At 35.3% G+C, this 20,153-nt stretch overlaps 1 protein-coding gene across 1 annotated transcript in view; it reads right to left on the bottom strand.

Moving 5' to 3' along the window:
- The window catches only part of LOC111520894 (serine/threonine-protein kinase 3), a 334,853-nt gene that overhangs the window by 222,763 nt on the left and 91,937 nt on the right, over positions 1–20,153 (bottom strand). Inside the window, exons 5-6 of the mRNA XM_023183991.1 lie at positions 6,959–7,123; positions 6,281–6,448 (exon numbers count right to left, since the gene is read on the bottom strand). Of these exons, the coding sequence (XP_023039759.1) occupies positions 6,281–6,448; positions 6,959–7,123 (333 nt within the window). The remainder of the gene's footprint in view (positions 1–6,280; positions 6,449–6,958; positions 7,124–20,153) is intronic.

Raw genomic sequence — 20,153 nt, forward strand, 5'->3', positions numbered from 1 at the left:
GTTGGCTGTATGAATGTCTTCTTTTGAGAAATGTCTGTTCATATCCTTTCCCCACTTTTTGATGGGGTTGTTTGTTTTTTTCTTGTATATTTGTTTGAGTTCTTTGTAGATTCTGGAAATTAGCCCTTTGTCAGATGAGTAGATTGCAAAAATTTTCTCCCATTCTATAGGTTGCCTGTTCACTCTGATGGTAGTTTCTTTTGCTGTGCAGAAGCTCTTTAGTTTAATTAGATCCCATTTGTCAATTTTGGCTTTTGCTGCCATTGCTTTTGGTGTTTTAGACATGAAGTCCTTGCCCATGCCTATGTCCTGAATGGTACTACCTAGATTTTCTTCTAGGGTTTTTATGGTATGAGGTCTAACATTTAAGTCTCTAATCCAGCTTGAATTAATCTTCGTATAAGGAGTAAGGAAAGGATCCAGTTTCAGCTTTCTACTTATGGCTAGCCAATTTTCCCAGCACCATTTATTAAATAGCAGGCTAAAATAATTCTTAATTTACTCTTAGAGATTGTCATGTTTTATGTGAGTTAAATTTCCAGAAAATTGCCAAGTGCCTCCAATTATCTCCTTAAATCACATTTGACATAAATCTTCCAAAAATACACTATTTATTTACACATTTTTTAAGTTATAAACATTCAGTATTGCATTGCACAGAAGTAAAAATTCTTAGTTTGATTTTTATTTTCTTTCCTTCATCTAATTCAAGAAATCATCAGGTACTTCTCCTGCTGTCCACAGACGGATTCAAACAGTTCTTTCCCTATGCTGAACAACAGGTAAGCAAACACAAAGGTTTTTTACAGATTACGCCTGTAATCCCAGCTACTCAGGAGGTTGAGGCAGGATAATCGCCTGACCCAGGGAGGCAAACATTGCAGTGAGCCGAGATGGCACCACTGCACTCCAGCCTGGGTGACAGAGCAAGATTCCATCAAAAAAAAAAAGGAAGCAAGGAAGCAAGGAGGGAAGGAGGGAGGGAGGGAAGGAGGGAGGGAGGGAAGGAAGGAAGGAAGGAAGGAAGGAAGGAGGGAAGGAGGGAGGGAGGGAAGGAAGGAAGGAAGGAAGGAGGGAAGGAGGGAGGGAGGGAAGGAAATGATACTATTTATTCACCTCCTGATTTAAAAAATGTATATATATACACACACACATATATATATATATTTATACACACACACACACACACACACACACCCTAAGGCTGGCTGCACTGGCTCACGCCTGTAATCCCAGCACTTTGGGAGGCCGAGGCAGGTGGATCACTTGAGGCCAGGAGTTCAAGACCAGCCTGGCCAACATGGTGCAACCCCGTCACTACTAAAATTACAAAACATTAGCTGGGCATGGTGGCAGGCACCTGTAATCCCAGCTACTCGGGAGGCTGAGCTGAGACAGGAGAATCACTTGAAACCAGGAGGCAGAGGGTGCAGCAAGCCAAGACTGCCACTGTACTCCAGCCCAGGTAACAGAGTGAGACTTCGTCTCAAAAAAAAATATATATATATATATATATACATACACACACACACACACACACACACACACACACTCTTCACACTCACTTCCAACAGGCCTGAGAGAGAAGACTGATCTCCTCAGAAGTATGTGGTTAACTGAATTCAAAACTAATTTTTTTTAACTATTCTGTTTATCTAACTGACCAAAATTAATTTGGTGGTTTCATATTTAACTTTATAAAATAAACTGAGTTTTAATTTTTAAAAAATTTGTTTCACTTAACATTCTGATTAGACTTACTCCCATTTGCCACTACTCACTAATTTTAATCTCATAGCTGAATGTAAATTTATAAGCACTTCTATCCCCCTCCTGTTTAAAAAGCTTTATACGTTTCAATGTGTACATCAACATTTCCCTTTACTACACAGATAATCATTACTGTCTTTGGGGGGGAAAAAAGTTGTATCAAAACTAACAAATTCGGTTGACTCCTTGCCATCAAACAAATCCAGTGTTTTTAACAGCTCTTTTTAATAGAAAATTTCTCCTTGAACACCTATATTCCAAATATTCCTTATTCTGCCCAGGAATGATAAAAGAAATATCAATCTTTGACAAACTGATAAACTAAAGCATATAAAACAAATGACCTCAGACTTAACACCTTTGAAAGACCCATTCTCAAATAACGGCAAATTTCCAATTTAACCACTTTCATTTTCTAATTCAGTGCCATCTTTAAGTTCTTCATATCCCTCAGGCTATGACACCCTAAATATATGTCCTACAAAAACCTTAATCAGTGAAAAAGACAGCAATAATTTGTGGCCACTTAAGGAGAAGCAACTCCATTCTAAACTATCCAAGCTCGAGGCATCTCTTTTTGCCCCTAATTTTTGCTGTCCTAAGCAAGACTACTTTATAAACAGGCCTGGTGCCTAAACATGGTAAAAGGCTGAGAAAATGACTGGGAAACCAAATCCCAGTTCACTCAGTCTAGAAGGCAGCACCACCGTTCTGGAGTGTTCCTAATTATATACATCTAGTGGGCAAGCATAGTGGAAAGGGCTAGAACTCTGTGAGGATGACTGCAAGGCATTTCAGAAAGACTGGATAGAATCCTCCAATCACAGTATCACCAGTGGCTGGGCACCCCACTGTATATGGAGGCTGGGGAAACTCATCCACCACATCCTAACTTTGTCTCTAACTTTATTCTAGATAGCCATTTATATGTAGTAAATTGTATCATTTACTTACATTAAAATAACTATCAGTTTTTTTTGCCTGTATCAGTTGTGGGGTCTTCGTGTCAATCATATCTTTGTCTCATTGTGGCAACTTTGTATATTACTGATTATATCATTAGCCTATATGGCTACCAAAAAACGGCTGGAAAACAAAACATTAAAAATTGAAATCTGTCCATATTTTCTGCTACTCTGGAAAACTTGTCTTATTTTTGTAAGCTGCTCCTCCACTTGTACAGAGTTGGAATATTAATGCAGAGGATATTTCTTTGGTGTCTAGGCAAAAACACCCATAAAACTGAGTTCATATCTCAGCTCTGCCACTAACAAGTTATATCATCTTAACAAATAACAATCTTATCCATTTCATCCAATCTACCCAATGGAGGATAAAATATTTATTTCACAAAGTTACTACAGTACAAAAAAATGTTGGCTAAAAAAGAAAACTTCAGTATTTCACTCACTTACCATAGTCTCATATCCTCCCAGCTTTCTCATATCTTAACTACCACTTTATCTCCTCTATAACATCCTGAGATTTCAGATTTAATCTGTTCAGGGTAGGGCTCCCCAGATGACTGCTATGCAGCAAGCATGGAGAACACTATCTATTCTTCGATCCCCCCATTTCCTTACACTCTTTCTTTTCTTTCCAGACTGTGCCCTGTTAGTAACTCCTGAACTGTCTCTCAGCAGCATCCTTAAATTCCCTGAAGCCCCATCCTTCCAAGACACTCATTCATTAAAACCCAAACCCTCCATATCAAAGCCATAATGCACTCTACTGCACAGCAGAGCACACTACCACAGGAAGGCCCACAAACCAGGATTAATTACACCCTAATTTCTCAATTATCAATTTTAGCTGGGCCCTCAACAACTTTTTTCCTCTATTGGACAGCTCTTTCTTTCATTGCCCTCACTATAGCCCCCACCAAACTACTGTAAACCTTGATGAAACAGTAAAGGTTATTAATTTTTTAAATTTCTATACTTGAATATGTATTTTTTTAATATTCTACATTGACAAAATGGAAAATAAAGCACTTCCCCACATATCAAAGAACAGTAATAATCTGAAAAAAAGCAGTTGTGTGACTGAGCTGGAAGCTAAATAAACTACAAGGCTCTTTTCAAGGAACATCATTTTTATTTGAAGAATAACTAACAGAAAACTAAGGTTACACAGACTTGGGTATTTGACAGACATTTTCTCAAAAATGAACCAAGTGAACCTGTCATTTCAAGGAAAACAAAAGGTAGTATTTGTTACCAGTGATAAAACTGTATCTGTTACATGATCTTAACAGCTTCCAATACTTGCAGTTCAATACTCTAATTTGTAAGACAGCTCACAAACACAAGAAAAGTTAAATAATGATATCATTTAAATAGAAAATAAACTCTATTACGTTTGGAAATGCACAAGACAACACTTGATTAACTGTCCAAAGAACTGGACTGTCAAGAAATTGCCTATATACAAAATATGAGGAAAAAGAGAAATTTACTTGGGCGATAGCTGTCAAGAATGGCTCTATACAGGCATAAAATCCAAGCTGGGACTTGAAAAATTGGTAGGATTTAGATTTAAAAAAAAAAAAAAAAAAGTGAGCAAGACATCCTAGGAAGTTTGCTATATATATATAGATATATATATATATTTTTTTTTTTCCTAAGAGAAATACTATTTTCAGGTATATTTTTAATAATGTATAATGTATTCATTCAAACTCTCAGGTAATATTATAAGATCCTTAAAGGGAGAGGCCACATATTACAATTCTCTGCTATCTGAGCACAGGATCAAATTTAACAAGTTGAACTATTTGGTTGGAAAAATAATATTTACACAGGGAAGAAGCAGAATAGTAATAATGGAAGTCCTAGGTTAAATCCCAGCTCTCGAAGTTACCTAGGTTGCCTTGGGTAATTTAGTAAAACTCACTGATTCAAACTCAAATACGCCTACTTTGAGGATCACCCTACAAACATCCTAACAAAAAAGAACTGCAGATAACTAATGATCAGAGATGAAAGAAAGACTTTGTGTTCCTGTTTTTATGCTGACCTTGTTATTTTTCATGTTATTTTCAAACAATTGATGCTATTTTTATTTTTCATTTACCAAAAGGAATTTATATACACAAGGAAGAGGAAGATGGTACATATTGTATACTACTTATATATACTTATATATAAACAATAAGTATACTACTTAATATACTTATTGTATATTACTCAAAGAATTCTAGGTTGAGCACACTCCTGTTATCTCAGCACTTTGGGAGGCCGAGACGGGCAGATCACTTGAGCCCAGGAGTCAGAAACCAGCCTGGGCAACATGGCAACGCCCTGTCTCTACAAAAAATTAGTTGGTCATGGTGGTGCATACCTATAGCCCCAGCTACTCTGCAGGCTGAGGTGGGAAGATGACCTGAGCCTAGGAGGTCAAGACTCGAGTGAGCTATGATCACACTACTACACTCCAGGCTAGGTGACAGAGTGAGACCCTGTCTCAAAAGAAAAATAATAATAATAATCTCTCTTTAAAATGTTTCAATACAGCAGACAGATTTTCAAATATTTTCTGTATAATATACTGTTACCTGTATTATCGAAATTGAAGCCACAATAGCATGATATTATCAGATGTAATTCTAATTTATTCTTCTTCAGATATTCTAAAATAATGCATTCTTCCTCTTCCTATCTATTTACTTCACATTCCTCCAGCCACCATGACATTATCTTCTCTTTTCTACAAATACACACATATGTACACTCTTCCCCTCATTCCTATATCCTTATTGAGATAACTACAGCCACTAGAGGGCAATAAGTATACAAAGATAAATGTACTTATCTATGATGATGAACTTATCTATATGATTCACATAGTAATAAACCTAAAAAGTATATCATCACAAATCCTGAAACATAGGCAATTAGATTTGAATATGCAAGATATATATTTCAAACTCAAAAATTATCCTGCACAGGTCACAGAAGCATATAATGATGTTCAAAAAAGGAATTCCATCTTCTTAATAAGCATTCATTTTAAAAAATTAGCCGAATTCCTTTACATGTGCATAGTAATATTAGAAATTAGGATTGCTTAATACCATCCTCAGACCAAAGAAGAAAAAGGGCAGAAAAAAAAAACACAGTAAGGTATAAATTACAGAGTGGGTAAAAAAGTGAGTAATGATTACTTCAAACTCTTTCACTACCACAATCGAGAAAACAATAAACTGAAGAGCAAAGAGGATTTACCAACCCTTTCTTCTACTGAAAAGCAAGCAAAAATTTTACGGGTATATTTTTGGGGGAGGAGAACAGTGATGGTAGAGATATACAAAGCCTTCAGTTCTTTTCTCACAATTAAGAACATGGAAGAGAAGTTAAGAGTTACCAATCTTTAAGAGGTAATTTTACCATTTTTAAAAAGAATACATTTAAATGAACGTATTTAGTTTATATTTACTTACACTGACATTACAAAACAACTGCAACACTTATATAAGGCTAACATTTTCAGCAAACCATAATTTTCTTACCCTCATTGGATGTATATCAGCATAAGGAGGTTTTCCTTCAGCCATTTCTATGGAAGTAATGCCGAGGGACCAGATGTCGGCCACACAGTTATAGCCTATTTCTTGAATCACCTCAGGAGCCATCCAAAATGGAGTTCCTATTACAGTATTGCGTTTTGCCATTGTATCCTGCAATAACGTTACATAGCCATAAATACTACTACAAAAGCACAAAGGAAATCTGTATGCCAAACATTCTTTTAAAAAATGTTGAAACCTCCAATGCCACATAGTCTATCAGAAATTGACTATTTTGCTAAAATTTCAACTAGTTATGACATACTTAGGAATTTTGAATTCTGAAAATAACCAAGAGTCCACAGGTAACTTATCCCCACTACCATCGTTAAACACAGTCATTAAAGATAGTGCTATAATGATAAAAGCTACAGAAATGAGCTACGTAGCTTCCCTTTTAGAACATTTAAGCATTTTGATTACAAGATATATTTTCATATTCAATCATCCTAAATTATAAATTAAATAATACTCAAATTTGGCTCAATTATGGTTCTTTCTCCACAAAAACTAAAGTTACACATTTCTTTCCATTCCCCCTCAAAAAGTTATTGAAGTTTAGTTATAATCAAATCTGAACAAATTAGCCAAGTGTTTAGAAAATTATTAAAGTTAACTTACTGTTAACTGACCAGCCACTCCAAAATCTGCCAATTTTGCATGTCCTTCTGTATTGAGGAGAATATTTCCAGCTTTTATATCTCTGTGTATTTTTCTCATAAAATGTAAATATTCTAGTCCTTTCAATGTAGATTTAAGAATGGTTGCAATTTCATCTTCTGTTAACTGGAAAGAAATATTTTTTTAAATCATAATTAAAATGCCATGTTAGATAAACTCTTACAAAAGAGCACTAGTAACAAGTATGTCTTTCTGTGTGTGTGTGTGTGTGCTTTTTTAAGAGACTCCAGTCTGTTGCCCAGGCTACAGTGCAGTGGTGTGGTGATAGCTCACTGCAGCCTCAAATTCCTGGGCTCAAGTCATGCTCCCACCTCAGCTTTCCGAGTAGCTAGAACTGTAGGCACACGCCACCCCAACAGGCTAACTTATTTTTACTTTTGTAGAGATGGGGGGGTCTCGCTATGTTGCCCGGGCTGGTCTTGCACTCCTTGCTTCAAACAATTCTCCTCCTCAGGAGGAGAAGAACAATTCTCAATTCAAACAATTCTCCTTCCTCAGCCTCCCAAAGTGCTGGGATTATAGGTGTGAGCCACCATGCCTATCCACAAGTACTTCTTTCCAATGACCACTAAACCTCCAGGAAAATGCTAAAGGGGTAAATAATCGAGAACCTCTTCTTCCCACAATACGCTTTGTTACTCTTATTACACATTTTACTAATGAAAGGATCATTAAATTTCTCTCTTTAAGAGTATCAGTATCAGCAGGGCGTGGTGGCTCACAGTTGTAATCCCAACACTTTGGGAGGCCGAGGCGAGCAGATCACTTGAGGTCAGGAGTTCGAAACCAGCCTGGCCCACATGGTGAAACCTTGTCTCTACTAAAAATACAAAAATTAGCCAGGCGTGATGGCATGCACCTGTAACCCCAGCTACTCAAGAGGCTGAGGTAGGAGAGTGTTCAAGGCAGAGGTTGCGGTGAGCCGAGATCACATCACTGCATGCCAGCCTGGGCGACACAGTGAGACTCCATCTCAAAAAAAAAAAAAAAGATTATCAGTGCCATCAGTATCATTCCTAAAGCAAAGGACATATCTCAAGAATCAGCCTGATACAAGGAATCACTATTTCCCACATCTTCTAACACTGGGGGTGGGGGGGCACTATCACAGCTAATATCTGTTCTGAAAAAGTAAATTCAGATACTTCCCCTGAGATATTTCAGATTCTTGATGAAAATGAAACCAACAGCTAAAGGAAAGTAAATGAGGGAGGGGGGCTTGAAATGAATCTTCTGCGAGAAGCTCCTACACCAGTGCCACTCCTAACCCTTCCAAGACCTGGACTTCTGACCTAATATTGAGAACTCAGAAGAAAAAAATGTCAGAGAAAGATTAGGAAAATGGAAACACAAGCAAAGGTTATCAGAGGAAGGAAAAAGGGGAGAGCAGAGAAGGCCAAGGAAGAGACGGATGGGGAAGAAAATCTTAACAGCTGTAGCAGTAGAGCCACTGCTATCTGTACCAGGCAATGTGCTAAGAGTTTTGCATGCATTCTCTCATTTATTCTTAAAACAATCTTGTAAGGTAGTGTGACATTATGAAATCATAAGAAATATTTGGTCTTTGTAGGTTTTTGGCACAAAATCTCCTAAGACCCTAGGAACTGAATGAGTGAGTGAGAAGTTGAATCAAGATATTTTATCTTTGTTTTCTCACCCCTCTCACAAGAGTGAGAGGGGTTGTCTTTTGTCATTCATAATAAGCTCCTTTCAACCATACCAGAATTTATACTGATCATGTGACTCGTAGTGGGAGCCTACATAGCTTCAGGATGGGAGCTGGTTTCCAAAAAAACCAACCAAGTGATTAGAAGTTTGGAAATTTCAGCCCAACCCCTGACTTACGGAAGGGCTGCAGGGAGACAGGGGGTAGAGATTTAGTTAAGCACAAATGTCCAAAGACTTAATCAATCATGCCTACAAAATAGAACTAACCATAAAAACTCTAAATGATAGGGACTGCTCTCAAGCTTATATTCTATCTATAAGCAACGGGATAATTTGATAGAAAACAGGATAACACGGGAAAATGTCTGTGAAAATTGCTATGAGGACAATAATAGAGAGCTACTGATAGAGAATGACTGAGAAGCTACTTTAGACTGACATTCAAGAAGGCCCAAAAGACATTTTACTAAAGTCTAAATAATATAATGGGGCCAGCCATGTGAATGGCTATCTGGGAACATACATTCCACAAAAAGGGGGAAAAAAAAAAGATTAAAATATCTTGATTCAACCTCTCAAATTTTCTAAAACACTGAAGCAAAGAGAACACTTCCAATCTCATTTTAAGAGGCATTATTCTGATACCAAAGCCAGACAAAGTCACTACAAAACAACTACAGACTAATATCCCTTATGAACATTGATAGAAAAATTCTCAACAAAATACAGCACACCCACTTCAACAGGATCTTAAAAGGTTATACACCATGACCAACTGGGAAGTATTCCTGGAATGCAAGAGTGATTCAACATACAAACTCAAACAATGTAATACACCACCTTAACAGAATGGAGAAGAAAACACATGATCATTTCAAATGAAAACAGAAAAAGCATTTGACTAAATTTAACTTCTTTTCATAAAACACACAACTAATATGAATAGAAGGAAACTATCTCACCATAGTAAAAGCCATATATAAAAAACCCAAAGTAAACGTCATACTCAAAGCTATAAGACTGAAAGCTTTTCCTCAAAGATCAGGAACAATGCAAGGATGCTATTAGGTTGGTGCAAAAGTAATGGCAAAAACCGCAGTTACTTTTGCAACAACCTAATACTTCTGTTCCACATAGTACTGGAGGTTCTAGCCAGAGCAATTAGGCAAGAAAACCAAATAAAGGCATCCAAACTGGAAAAAAAATAAGTAAAATTATCTCTGTTCACAGATGATATGATCATATATGTAGAAAATTCTAAAGCATCCACAAAAAAACCTATTAGAAGTAATAAATAAATTCAACAAAGCAGCAGTATACAAATTCAACCCATGAAAATCAGTTATATTTTTGTACATTACCAATGAGCAATCTGAAAAGGAAACTACAAAAAAAAATCTGTTTACAATAGAAATAGAATTTCTTTATTTTAAAGAATAAAATACTTAGGAATCAATTTCACCAACGAGGTGAAATATCTGTACAATGAAAACTACAAAACTGCTGAAAAAACAAATTTAAGACATTAATAAATAAAAACCTATCATAACTTCATAGATAAGAAAATTTAATGTTTTTAAGATGCCCATGCTACCCAAAGCAACCTACAGATTCAACACAATCCCTACCAAAATCCCAGTGATGTTCATTGCAGAAATAGAAAAACTTATCCTAAAATTTGTATGAAATCTCAAGGGGCCCCAAATAGCCAAAACAATACTGAAAATACAAGAACAAAGCTATAAGTCTCATAGTTCCTGATTTCAACACTTATTACAAAGCTATAGTAATCAAAACAATGTGGTACTGGCATAAACACAGACAGATAGATGGATGGAACAGAGTAGAAAACCCAGAAATAACCCTTGTATACATAATCAAATTATTTTCAACAAGAGTGTCAAGAACATTCAACAGGAAATGAATAGTATTTTCAACAACGAGTGCTGGCACAACTGGATACCCGTGTGCTAAAGAATAAGTTGAACCCTTACCTAGCACCATATACAAAAATTAATTGAAAATGGATCAAAGACCTAAACATAAGACCTAAAACTATACCACTCTTGGGAAAAAATAAAACAGGGCAAAAACATCATGATACCAGATTTGGCAATGGTTTATCAGATACGACCAAAAAGGCGCAGAGAACACAAGAATAAAACAGGCAAATTGGACTTCATAAAAATTTTAAAACAAAAAACAAAAAACAAAAAAAATGCACATCCAAAGACAGTATCAACAGAGTAAAAAGACAACCCACAGAATTGGAGAAAATATTTACAAATTACATATCTGGTAAGACATTAACATACAGAATATAACATACAGAACTCCTAAAACTTAACAATAAAAAAATCAAATTCAAAAATGGGTAAAGGACTTGTATAGACATTTCTCCAAAGATATACAAATGGCCAAGAGGCACATGGAAAGATCCTCAACATCACTAATCATAAGAGAAATGTGAGTCAGAAACATAATAAGATACCACTTCACACCCATTATGATGGCTATTATCAAAAGACAAAAAAGAACTAATGTTGGCGAAGAAGTAGAGAAACTGGAACCTTTGTGTATAGCTAATGGGAATGTAAAATGGTACAGCCTCTGTGGAAAACAGTATAAAGATTCCTCTAAAAGTTAAACATAAAATTACCTTATGACCCAGCAATTCCACTTTTGGGTAAATACTCAAAAGAACTAAATGCAGGGTCTCAAAGAGGTATTTTTGAACAAGTTTCACCTCGTGATGAGTGTACACCCATGTTCATAGCAGCAATATCCACAATGGCTAAAAAAGTGGAAGCAACCCAAATGTCATTTGACAGACAAATGAATAAGTAAAATGTGGTAGAAACATACAATTGAATTTTATACAGCCTTAAAAGGGAAGGCAGTTCTGCAACATGCTACAACACGGCTGAAGCTTGAGTACATCACGCTAAATGAAGTCAGTCACAAAAAAGACAATTAATGTATGATCCTGCTTATATGAAATACTCAGAGTTACCAAAATCATAGAGATAGACAGTAGAATAGTGGTTACCAGGGGCTGAAGTAGCAGAGAATGGAGAGTTAGTGCTTAATGGGTACAGAGTTTCAGTCTTACAAGATGAAAAGAGGGGAATGGATAATGGGGATAATTGCACAACTTTATAAATGTATTTAATGCCACTGAACTGCACACTTAAAAATGGGTAAGATGGCAAATTTTGTTTATGTGTATCTTGGCACAATAAAAGTAAAACCGAGGGGGGAAAATGCTTTGATTCAAGAAAAAGCTCACCATATTTGAGTTGAATAAAGAAGGCTGAAGTTTAATGCACCAGGAGAAGACTACCTCTAGATGAGATCTGAGAGACAGGCAAGGACCAGATCAAGTAAGGCTTTACTGGCCATAGATAAGGAGTCTAAATTACCTGAAAATTCTGGTACTTCCAGGAATTTATTCTCTACCTCAGACTAGATGGTCTGACTTGACAGTGCAGAGAAAGCAAGCACCATACTCTAAAGCCGCACCATCCAACAGAGTAACCACTAACCACACATGGCTCCTAAACATTTGAAACGTGGGTATTCTAATTTCAGATATGCTGTAAATGTAAAATATACACCAAAGATCAAGGCTTAATACAAAAAGAATGCAAGCTATTGTATTAAAATTTACATATTGATTACCCAATAAATATTTACATATTATATTATTAATATATTAATGTTGAACATATAAAATGTTAGTGTTTAATATAATAAGTATTAAATATGGTATTTCATATTATATAATATTAATGTTTTATAATAATATGTCTGTTATATTATGAAAGTTAATTTCACTTTTTTTAACGTGGCTACTCAAAAATTTAAAATTATATGTGGCTTGTGTTTCTTGTGGACAGTACTGCAATAGAAAGGGTCCACAAGAATGCTTTGTGAACACTTTGTTCACTGATGTATCCACAATGCTTGGAGCTATGCCTGCCGTACAGACAGCACTTGATAAATAATGAATGAATGGGTACAGACTTGTCAATACAAAAAGAAAGGAGACACCTTCATCTGATGTTCCCAGTCTTTCTAAGTTAGTGGTGTGCAGCCAAATGTGAGGGAGAGGGAGGTAGGAGTGTTGTTTAGGGCCATCACAGTGGACCACTACAGATGGTGGGCAAGGTGGTGGCGCTGTCATATGCACCTAAGTTTTCTCGTCTGTCCTCATCCTCCACTCTTTCTATAAAGACTAAAAAGCTTGGGGTGTTAATAAAAGCAGCATCAGCCCATAAAATTGTGTCTTGTTTAGTTACTTCAGTACAGACCTTTTTAGTTACCTAGACGTGAATTTTTATCTCTTAACATTCTACTATTTCCAACCAATAAGTCACTAATTTTCTATTAACTCTGATTTGTTATCTCTGCTCCTGTACCCTATATTTCACTGCTCTACTAAAGAATGTTCAGAATTACGTAAACTGACTGTACTTCAGCGTCTTAGGATCTATCTGATTTCAATGCTATAAAGTCACTGGACAAATCCACAGCAAGATTAAAGGAGGATTTTCCAGGGATATTATACTAATTCATGAACTGTCTGGCTTTGCTCAATGACTTGAAAGGGTCATTCCAACTCTATGATTCTATGTTATCAAAGTATCTTCACGTAAAGGCAATCTTCACTAAATAAAATTCTCACTCATTTGGGCATCAATCTATGTGTTCATTCAGCAAATATACACCTGACTGGCTCTATCACTGCGCTGATACTGTTCAAGGTGCTGGGTGTACAGGGACATGGAAACTGATAATCCCAGACGTAATGAAGCAGACAAGAATATCTGAGAGTATAACCTGAATTTGGCTCTGAACTGTTAAAGGTAGAGAGTGTAGATCTGAAGTTTATACAACCTCTCTTTCATTATGTTTTCCTCCCTTTGGTAATAAATCCCTCCCACTAATTCAGAGAGTCAATGTCTTCTCATTTGCTTCATATCCTCCTCAATCAAAAAATGATGCAATATCCAGTCATTCATACAAGTACATGAACAGAGCTTAATTTAAATTTATTTTAACAACCCAATTTAGTATTAAGGCTTAAAAGCAGTATCTGTACTTTAAGACTTTTAAATTCAATTATGAAAGGAAAGGTTCCTACAACTCAATAAAATCACTTTAAACAACAATAAACAGGTGGAGAAATATTTTCTAGAACATAAAGGCATACTGTTGTCTTAAATTTTTATATTTCTTTACAGTTTATAAAAACATTTTATGTGATTTCTCTACTAAAGTAAGTAAGCAGAAACACTTATTATTATTCCTTTTAACAGAAGAGGAAACAAATTCGGAGAAATTAAACGGACTACCGAATGTCATACAACTACTAAGTAGTAAACCCCACATTTCCTCAGCAATCAATATTACTTCCATCACACCACTGCCAGATGTCACAAACATAAATCTATGAATTAGTCTAATATAAGAAAAACTGGGGGTTTTGAGGCTTGTTCTAAGGGTGATATTCAAAATATCTGACAGTCATTAAAGCAAATGTCTAATCAGGACAGTTGCCAACCACAATACCAGCCAATCAGAACAGCTACCAGTGGTAAACAACAGTAAGAATAGATACTAGCCATAAATAGGCAGCAAAATGATCATCCCTGAATATCAGGCAGAGTATCTGCCCCAGCTCAGCATTCATATTAAAGTTATTTTAAATGGTATGCCGGCCAAACAAAACAAATACACCTGTTAATGAACTGTGGACGTAAGCACACTCACCTGGCCTGAAGAGTAACCCTGAGTACATTAATGGGTGACTCTATAAGCATTTTATTGAAAACAGATGCTTAATTCTACTAAAATAAATATATAAAACAATGATTTAAACATTTTAAAAATACTTAGAAGAAAACCAAAGTAAGTTTCAAATCACCAAGCAGGAAAGATAGTTTCTAACCAAAAAAAAAGCAAAGAAAGAATTATGAGAACTTATTAGTTTTGTCTACACAAAAACTTAGAATACATAAGCTTAGAATACATATAAGGTTCTACATAACCTTAGAAAACTCAGAAAAATAGCCAGTTACGGTGGCACAGGCCTATCTACAGTCCCAGCTACTCAGGAGACTGAGGTGGGAGGATCACATGAGCCCAGGAGTTTGTTCAAGTCCAGGCTGGGCAACACAGTGAGGCCTTGTCTCTAAAAAAAACTAAATAAATTTTTAAAAAGAAAAAAAGTCATAGCAAGATATTAATGTATAGAATTATTTATTTAGAATATAAAGAGCTTATATAAAACCTTCAGAAAAACAATAAAACCTGAATAAAAGAACAGGCTGAAGAAATCAATATAAAATTCACAAAACTAAAAAAAAAGAGCTAGTAACTAACATACACGGAAACTATTACACTGCACTAATTATCAAAGAAAAGCAAATTAAAACAATAAAGCATCAAAAACAAAATTACCCCAGGGGTTACAATATTGCTGAGAATAACAGCACATATATAACCAGAATGTAAACCAGAGTATAAAAGTGACATAAGAATTCAGAAGTATTTTCCAAGAAGCACTAGGTAACATTCAGCCACTGAAAAATCATTTATTGAGTACCTACTCTAGATTTAATTTTTTTTTAAATCTCTAACCTAACCTAATGGGGCTCCAATCTAGCAGGAAATACAGACTTAGAAACTCATAAACAATCATAAAACGCTCTTTCAAAGTGAAACATACCCAAAAAGGAGTGCAATTAATTAGGAATAGAGAAAGGAAGTGGCATTAAAATCAAGCTTTAAATTAAAAAAGTAGCTCACTATCCAGGGAAAGGGAAGACTACTAATAGAGTAACTAATGAACTAAAGAATAGAAATACAACAATTATAAAATGGCACTCAGAAACCAAGTAAGGCCCAGTTTTCTTCCTTCCACTACAATGAGAAAAATAACAAAAAGTGATAGGCCAAATTTCAGCCTTGTACCAAAATGGAGACAAATCTTAGCAAACTTGGAAGATAAATGTTTACTTGGTCTCTTTTAAATATCAATGGTGCCCAATGAACTTTGGACAAGAGAAATATCTGTATCAAGATTTAAGGCACTCTACAAGTATTGTGTGTCACTAATGGAAAAGGAGAAGAGTGGAAAGAAATAAGAATGTATATTTAGTGGACACCATGTAGCAGGTTCTGATCTAGATGTTTGTATGATGCTTATTTCATGTCATTTGGATATATGTTAATCTTTTTATTATTAAAAAATAAAGAAGTTGACAGTCATTTTCCTAGATAGATGGAGTTTTGTTTTCAAATACTCTCTAGCTGTTTTAACAAATTTCATTTACATATAAATACAGCCAATTACCAAAAGTAGCTAGATTTTTATTTGGCAACAAAGAGAACTACTTCTTCCTATTATGACATAAAATTTAAAGCAGTACCTTTCTCATATCTTTAAGACTTTTCATGAGGCTGGATAGGTCCATACCCAACTATTTCAAAATGGTCAGATTTATATTGAAAACACCAAGGGGGAGAAAACACATGAGAGGATCTGCTTCATACAGAAGAAGATAATGTAAGAATTCAGTTTCAAGATGGAAAAGCGTTAGATCCATTCTCAAATCACAGCTAACACTTCCTTCAGTGGTATCTGTTAAGAATCCCTTAAAACAAACAAAAATCTGTGGAACCATTGATTGGAACATGAAAAATTTTATCAACAGAGTACTTCATTTGTGGATTTAATTAAGTGATCCTCAATACATTACAGATTTAATTTGATTTGGGTCACTATACAAATGGTGCGATGTCATTTTTAAATCCCTTGAATCACATTTTATAGTCCATTTTGTTGTACTTTTTTAAAGAAGGGTGGTAGAGAGATAATAAACTATGAATGAAATACTCAGCAATCAGGGATGAAAATAAGACATTTATAGCTGAGCTAATACATTAAAAGACGGAAGTCTACATCTGGTTTCAATTGGTATGAATTCACTGGCAAATTTAAGAAGAATTTCATTGTACAAAAACAAAAAGATGGTTTTGATAGGCTTTAGTCCTCTGGTTACTTTTGTTTCTATAGTCACATGATTAGTATAATAATATGATACATTTAATATGTCACTGTGTATATGGTTTTGATAAAAATACACCCACCAACTTTTCTCAAGGGCACAGGCACAAATGGTTTTAAAATACATATACTGCCTTAATGTTTTTAGATCAGTAAAATTCAAGTGAGGTTTTAATTTCACACAAAATTAAGAATTTTAATTTTCTAATAAGTCTTTCACAATCTTAGCTAAACTCCACCTTTTGGACATAATTATTTATGCACATAAAATGATGCATTAATTTTACATTTAATACCTATTAGATAGTAAGGATACAAAAAATTAGACAAATGTCCCCCTTTCAAATGTCATTAACAGATAAGCATAGATACTTCATTTAAGTTTTACTTTCATAGGCACTTGCATAAGGTCTTAAAAACTGATCAAAACTCACCAATGTAATCCTTACACAGTCTTTTAAGGCCTGGATCAAACTTTGCCTCTTTCAAGAAATCACCCTATATTCCTCAAGTCAGGATTAATCTATCCAGTGTTAACAATGGTGATAACAATAACAGCTTGCATTTACTGAGTTCTTACTATGTCAACCACTCTACAGGTTTCATTTCATTTAACACCCAAACAGAACTGTAGAAGGTAGGCACTAACAAGAATTTGCTAAAAGTCTGTTACATGATCCCTGTCTTCATGACACTCAGAATTTTGTGGGAAAGGAATAGGAACAATTAATTACAATACCAAGTGATGCCTGCAACAACGGGATTAGCAATAGGAGCACTCCAGGACAGCAGTTCTTAAAGTTGATTATGCATCAGAACCAGTACTCTTAAAATCCAAACCATCTAATACAACATTTAAGGCCCTGATTACCGTTCCTACCAGCCTCAACCATTTACCTTACCATTCTACCACTCAGGAAAGACTTCATAGAGATGACTTTTGAGCTGAATCTAAAAGAGTGAACAAAGTTTATCAGGTGACCAAAGAGGGAAGGATACATACGGCATGTGCAAAGGCACTGAGCATAAAAATACATAAAGTGCATTACCAGTGAATAGTTCTTTGTGTTTGAACATAATGTGTATGGGAAAATAGTGCAAAATGGGAAGTCAGATTAGGGCCAAATTGTTTATACACCTACATATTTTTAAGGGGAAAGATGACATGATCATACCTGAACTTTTAGGAAGAAAACTCTGACAGCAGGCTCTCAGACAGAGACTAAAAGGAGGAAAACAGAAGTGGAGAATTTAATAATAAAATAATTTGTAAAAATAATAGGAGGAGGAGTAACAGGTCTATAACCTTGCTTAGAATCCTAAGAGAGACTGGTATGGTGGAATTAATAGTGAACACCTTAAGTAAAATTATTCATAAGATGAAGAAGAGAGCATGCAGAGAAGCCAAAAGGTGCCAAAAGCAAAATCCATCTTTCCTACTTCAGGAAGGTCTTAAAGACTATCTAGAGTCTTTTCCCACAACTGAAAGTGCCTTAGCACTAAAGAATCATATGCTTAGTTAGCATCCTCTCAGTTTTCCCAAAAAATTGTTACAAAAAATGAACACGTCCTTTGACTCAGTAATTCCATTTCATGTAACGCATCCAATGATCACAACACAAATACGCCAATACATTATGTACGAAAGTTCCCTGCAGCTTTGACTGCAGCAACAAAACACTAAAAAGTTAGAAGTCACTTTCATCCAGGAGACTGAAATAAATACATTCTGTTACACACATATAAGACCTATATGTACTGGTATGGGAAGGTATCTAACCAGAAGTTGAAAACGAAAAATGGTAAGGTATAAAACATCACATATGGTATTAATCCCTTGGGTAAAACAAGATATATATATATATATATATATATATATATATATAGGTGGCGAAAGAATCCACAAGAAATTAACTGACATAACCTCAAGGAAGTAAAATTGAAGGGCAGATGTAAAGACATTAACTTCCTCTTTTGTACCCTTTTGTATTATTTGAAATTTTTACAATGTGCTCGTGTTTTTTTCTCTATAATTTATATAATTAAAAGGAATGGAGCAGTTAAAAGTACACTCTAGTTAAAAGTGCAGATAATTATGCAATGCAATTTTAGAAGATCTCCATATAAAACCGTTAAAATTAGAAATCTGCCATCCAAGGAACTAACTTTCCATTTCCTAGAAAATTAACTTACATATATTTATTTCCTAAGATTAAACAAAAGTAAGATAAGACACAATGATCTTTTAATATGTTTTTCTAATGCTGAAGAATATCCACTATTTCAACAAACATCATACAATTCTTAAATCACCTGTGATTTAAAACTAAATATCACTTTTTAAAGTTTTTACCTTAACAGTAAAAAGTGGCAATTTACATTTGTATAGAACTTTACAGGTTACAGAGTCCTCTGACACTTAGCATGTTTTTTTTCCCACAAGAAAACACTGATGTAGGTAAAGCAAGTAATCTGATATTAGATCAATTTCAGGATTATGAAACCGAAGCTGAGAGGAGTTACCCAATGTACCCAGGGTCACAGAACTAATAAGTAACAATCCAAGCACTGAAGCTTGGTCTTCCTGCTCCACATCCAAAGGTCTTTCCACTAAACCACATCACTCCAAATAACCACTTACAGTGTGCTATGGGGTCAGGCTTCTGACAGGGAAGAAGGGCTCACTGCAGATCTGGCAATGACAGGCAGTCTGCCTGCAGAGGAATGTACAATATAAAAATAAAGTATATGAAGGTAGGCCTGACTGATGAAAGGGAAATAGAACTGGGAGAAACGCCAAGAAGAATAGCAACAAAGGTGAAAACTGGGCAACTTACCAATAAGAGAAGCCAAGGAAATACTTTTGTAAACTTAATTTACTTAGTTAAGGTACAAGGGATAGTCTATGTAGGGGACTATATTATAATGTGGAAAAATCATAAAGTGTTTATAATTCAATCAAAAGATTTAGAAAAGATATAATGGAGCGTGACGTGTATGCTGTATTTAATCAGAGATTACAATGTGGCAGCACATGATTGCTATGAAAATTTTAATGGTCTAATCCCACAATGCATATCCTGTTAATGCGGTGGCTTGGAAGTGTAAGAGGCAAGTGTGAAGTACACTCAGAACTCATTCTCACTCCATGGGACACCCCAAATAAGGAGCAAAAAGTATCACTTTCTACACAAAAGAACTCATTCTCCTAAGATTCTAGTACAGCACTGATCATTAGTACCCACTCAGAGTGAGAAAATCCTTGTAAGAAGGGGCCAGGGACACCAGAAATAACATCAGGCTCAAGCCATCCTGGATTAAAGGGAACCATGGGTCTCTTTCCACTGTGTACTTTTCAGGAAAATCCTTATAGCAAACATTTACTCCTGACCT

Source organism: Piliocolobus tephrosceles, chromosome 7, assembly GCF_002776525.5.
Source record: "Piliocolobus tephrosceles isolate RC106 chromosome 7, ASM277652v3, whole genome shotgun sequence".
Taxonomy (NCBI): Eukaryota; Metazoa; Chordata; class Mammalia; order Primates; family Cercopithecidae; genus Piliocolobus; species Piliocolobus tephrosceles.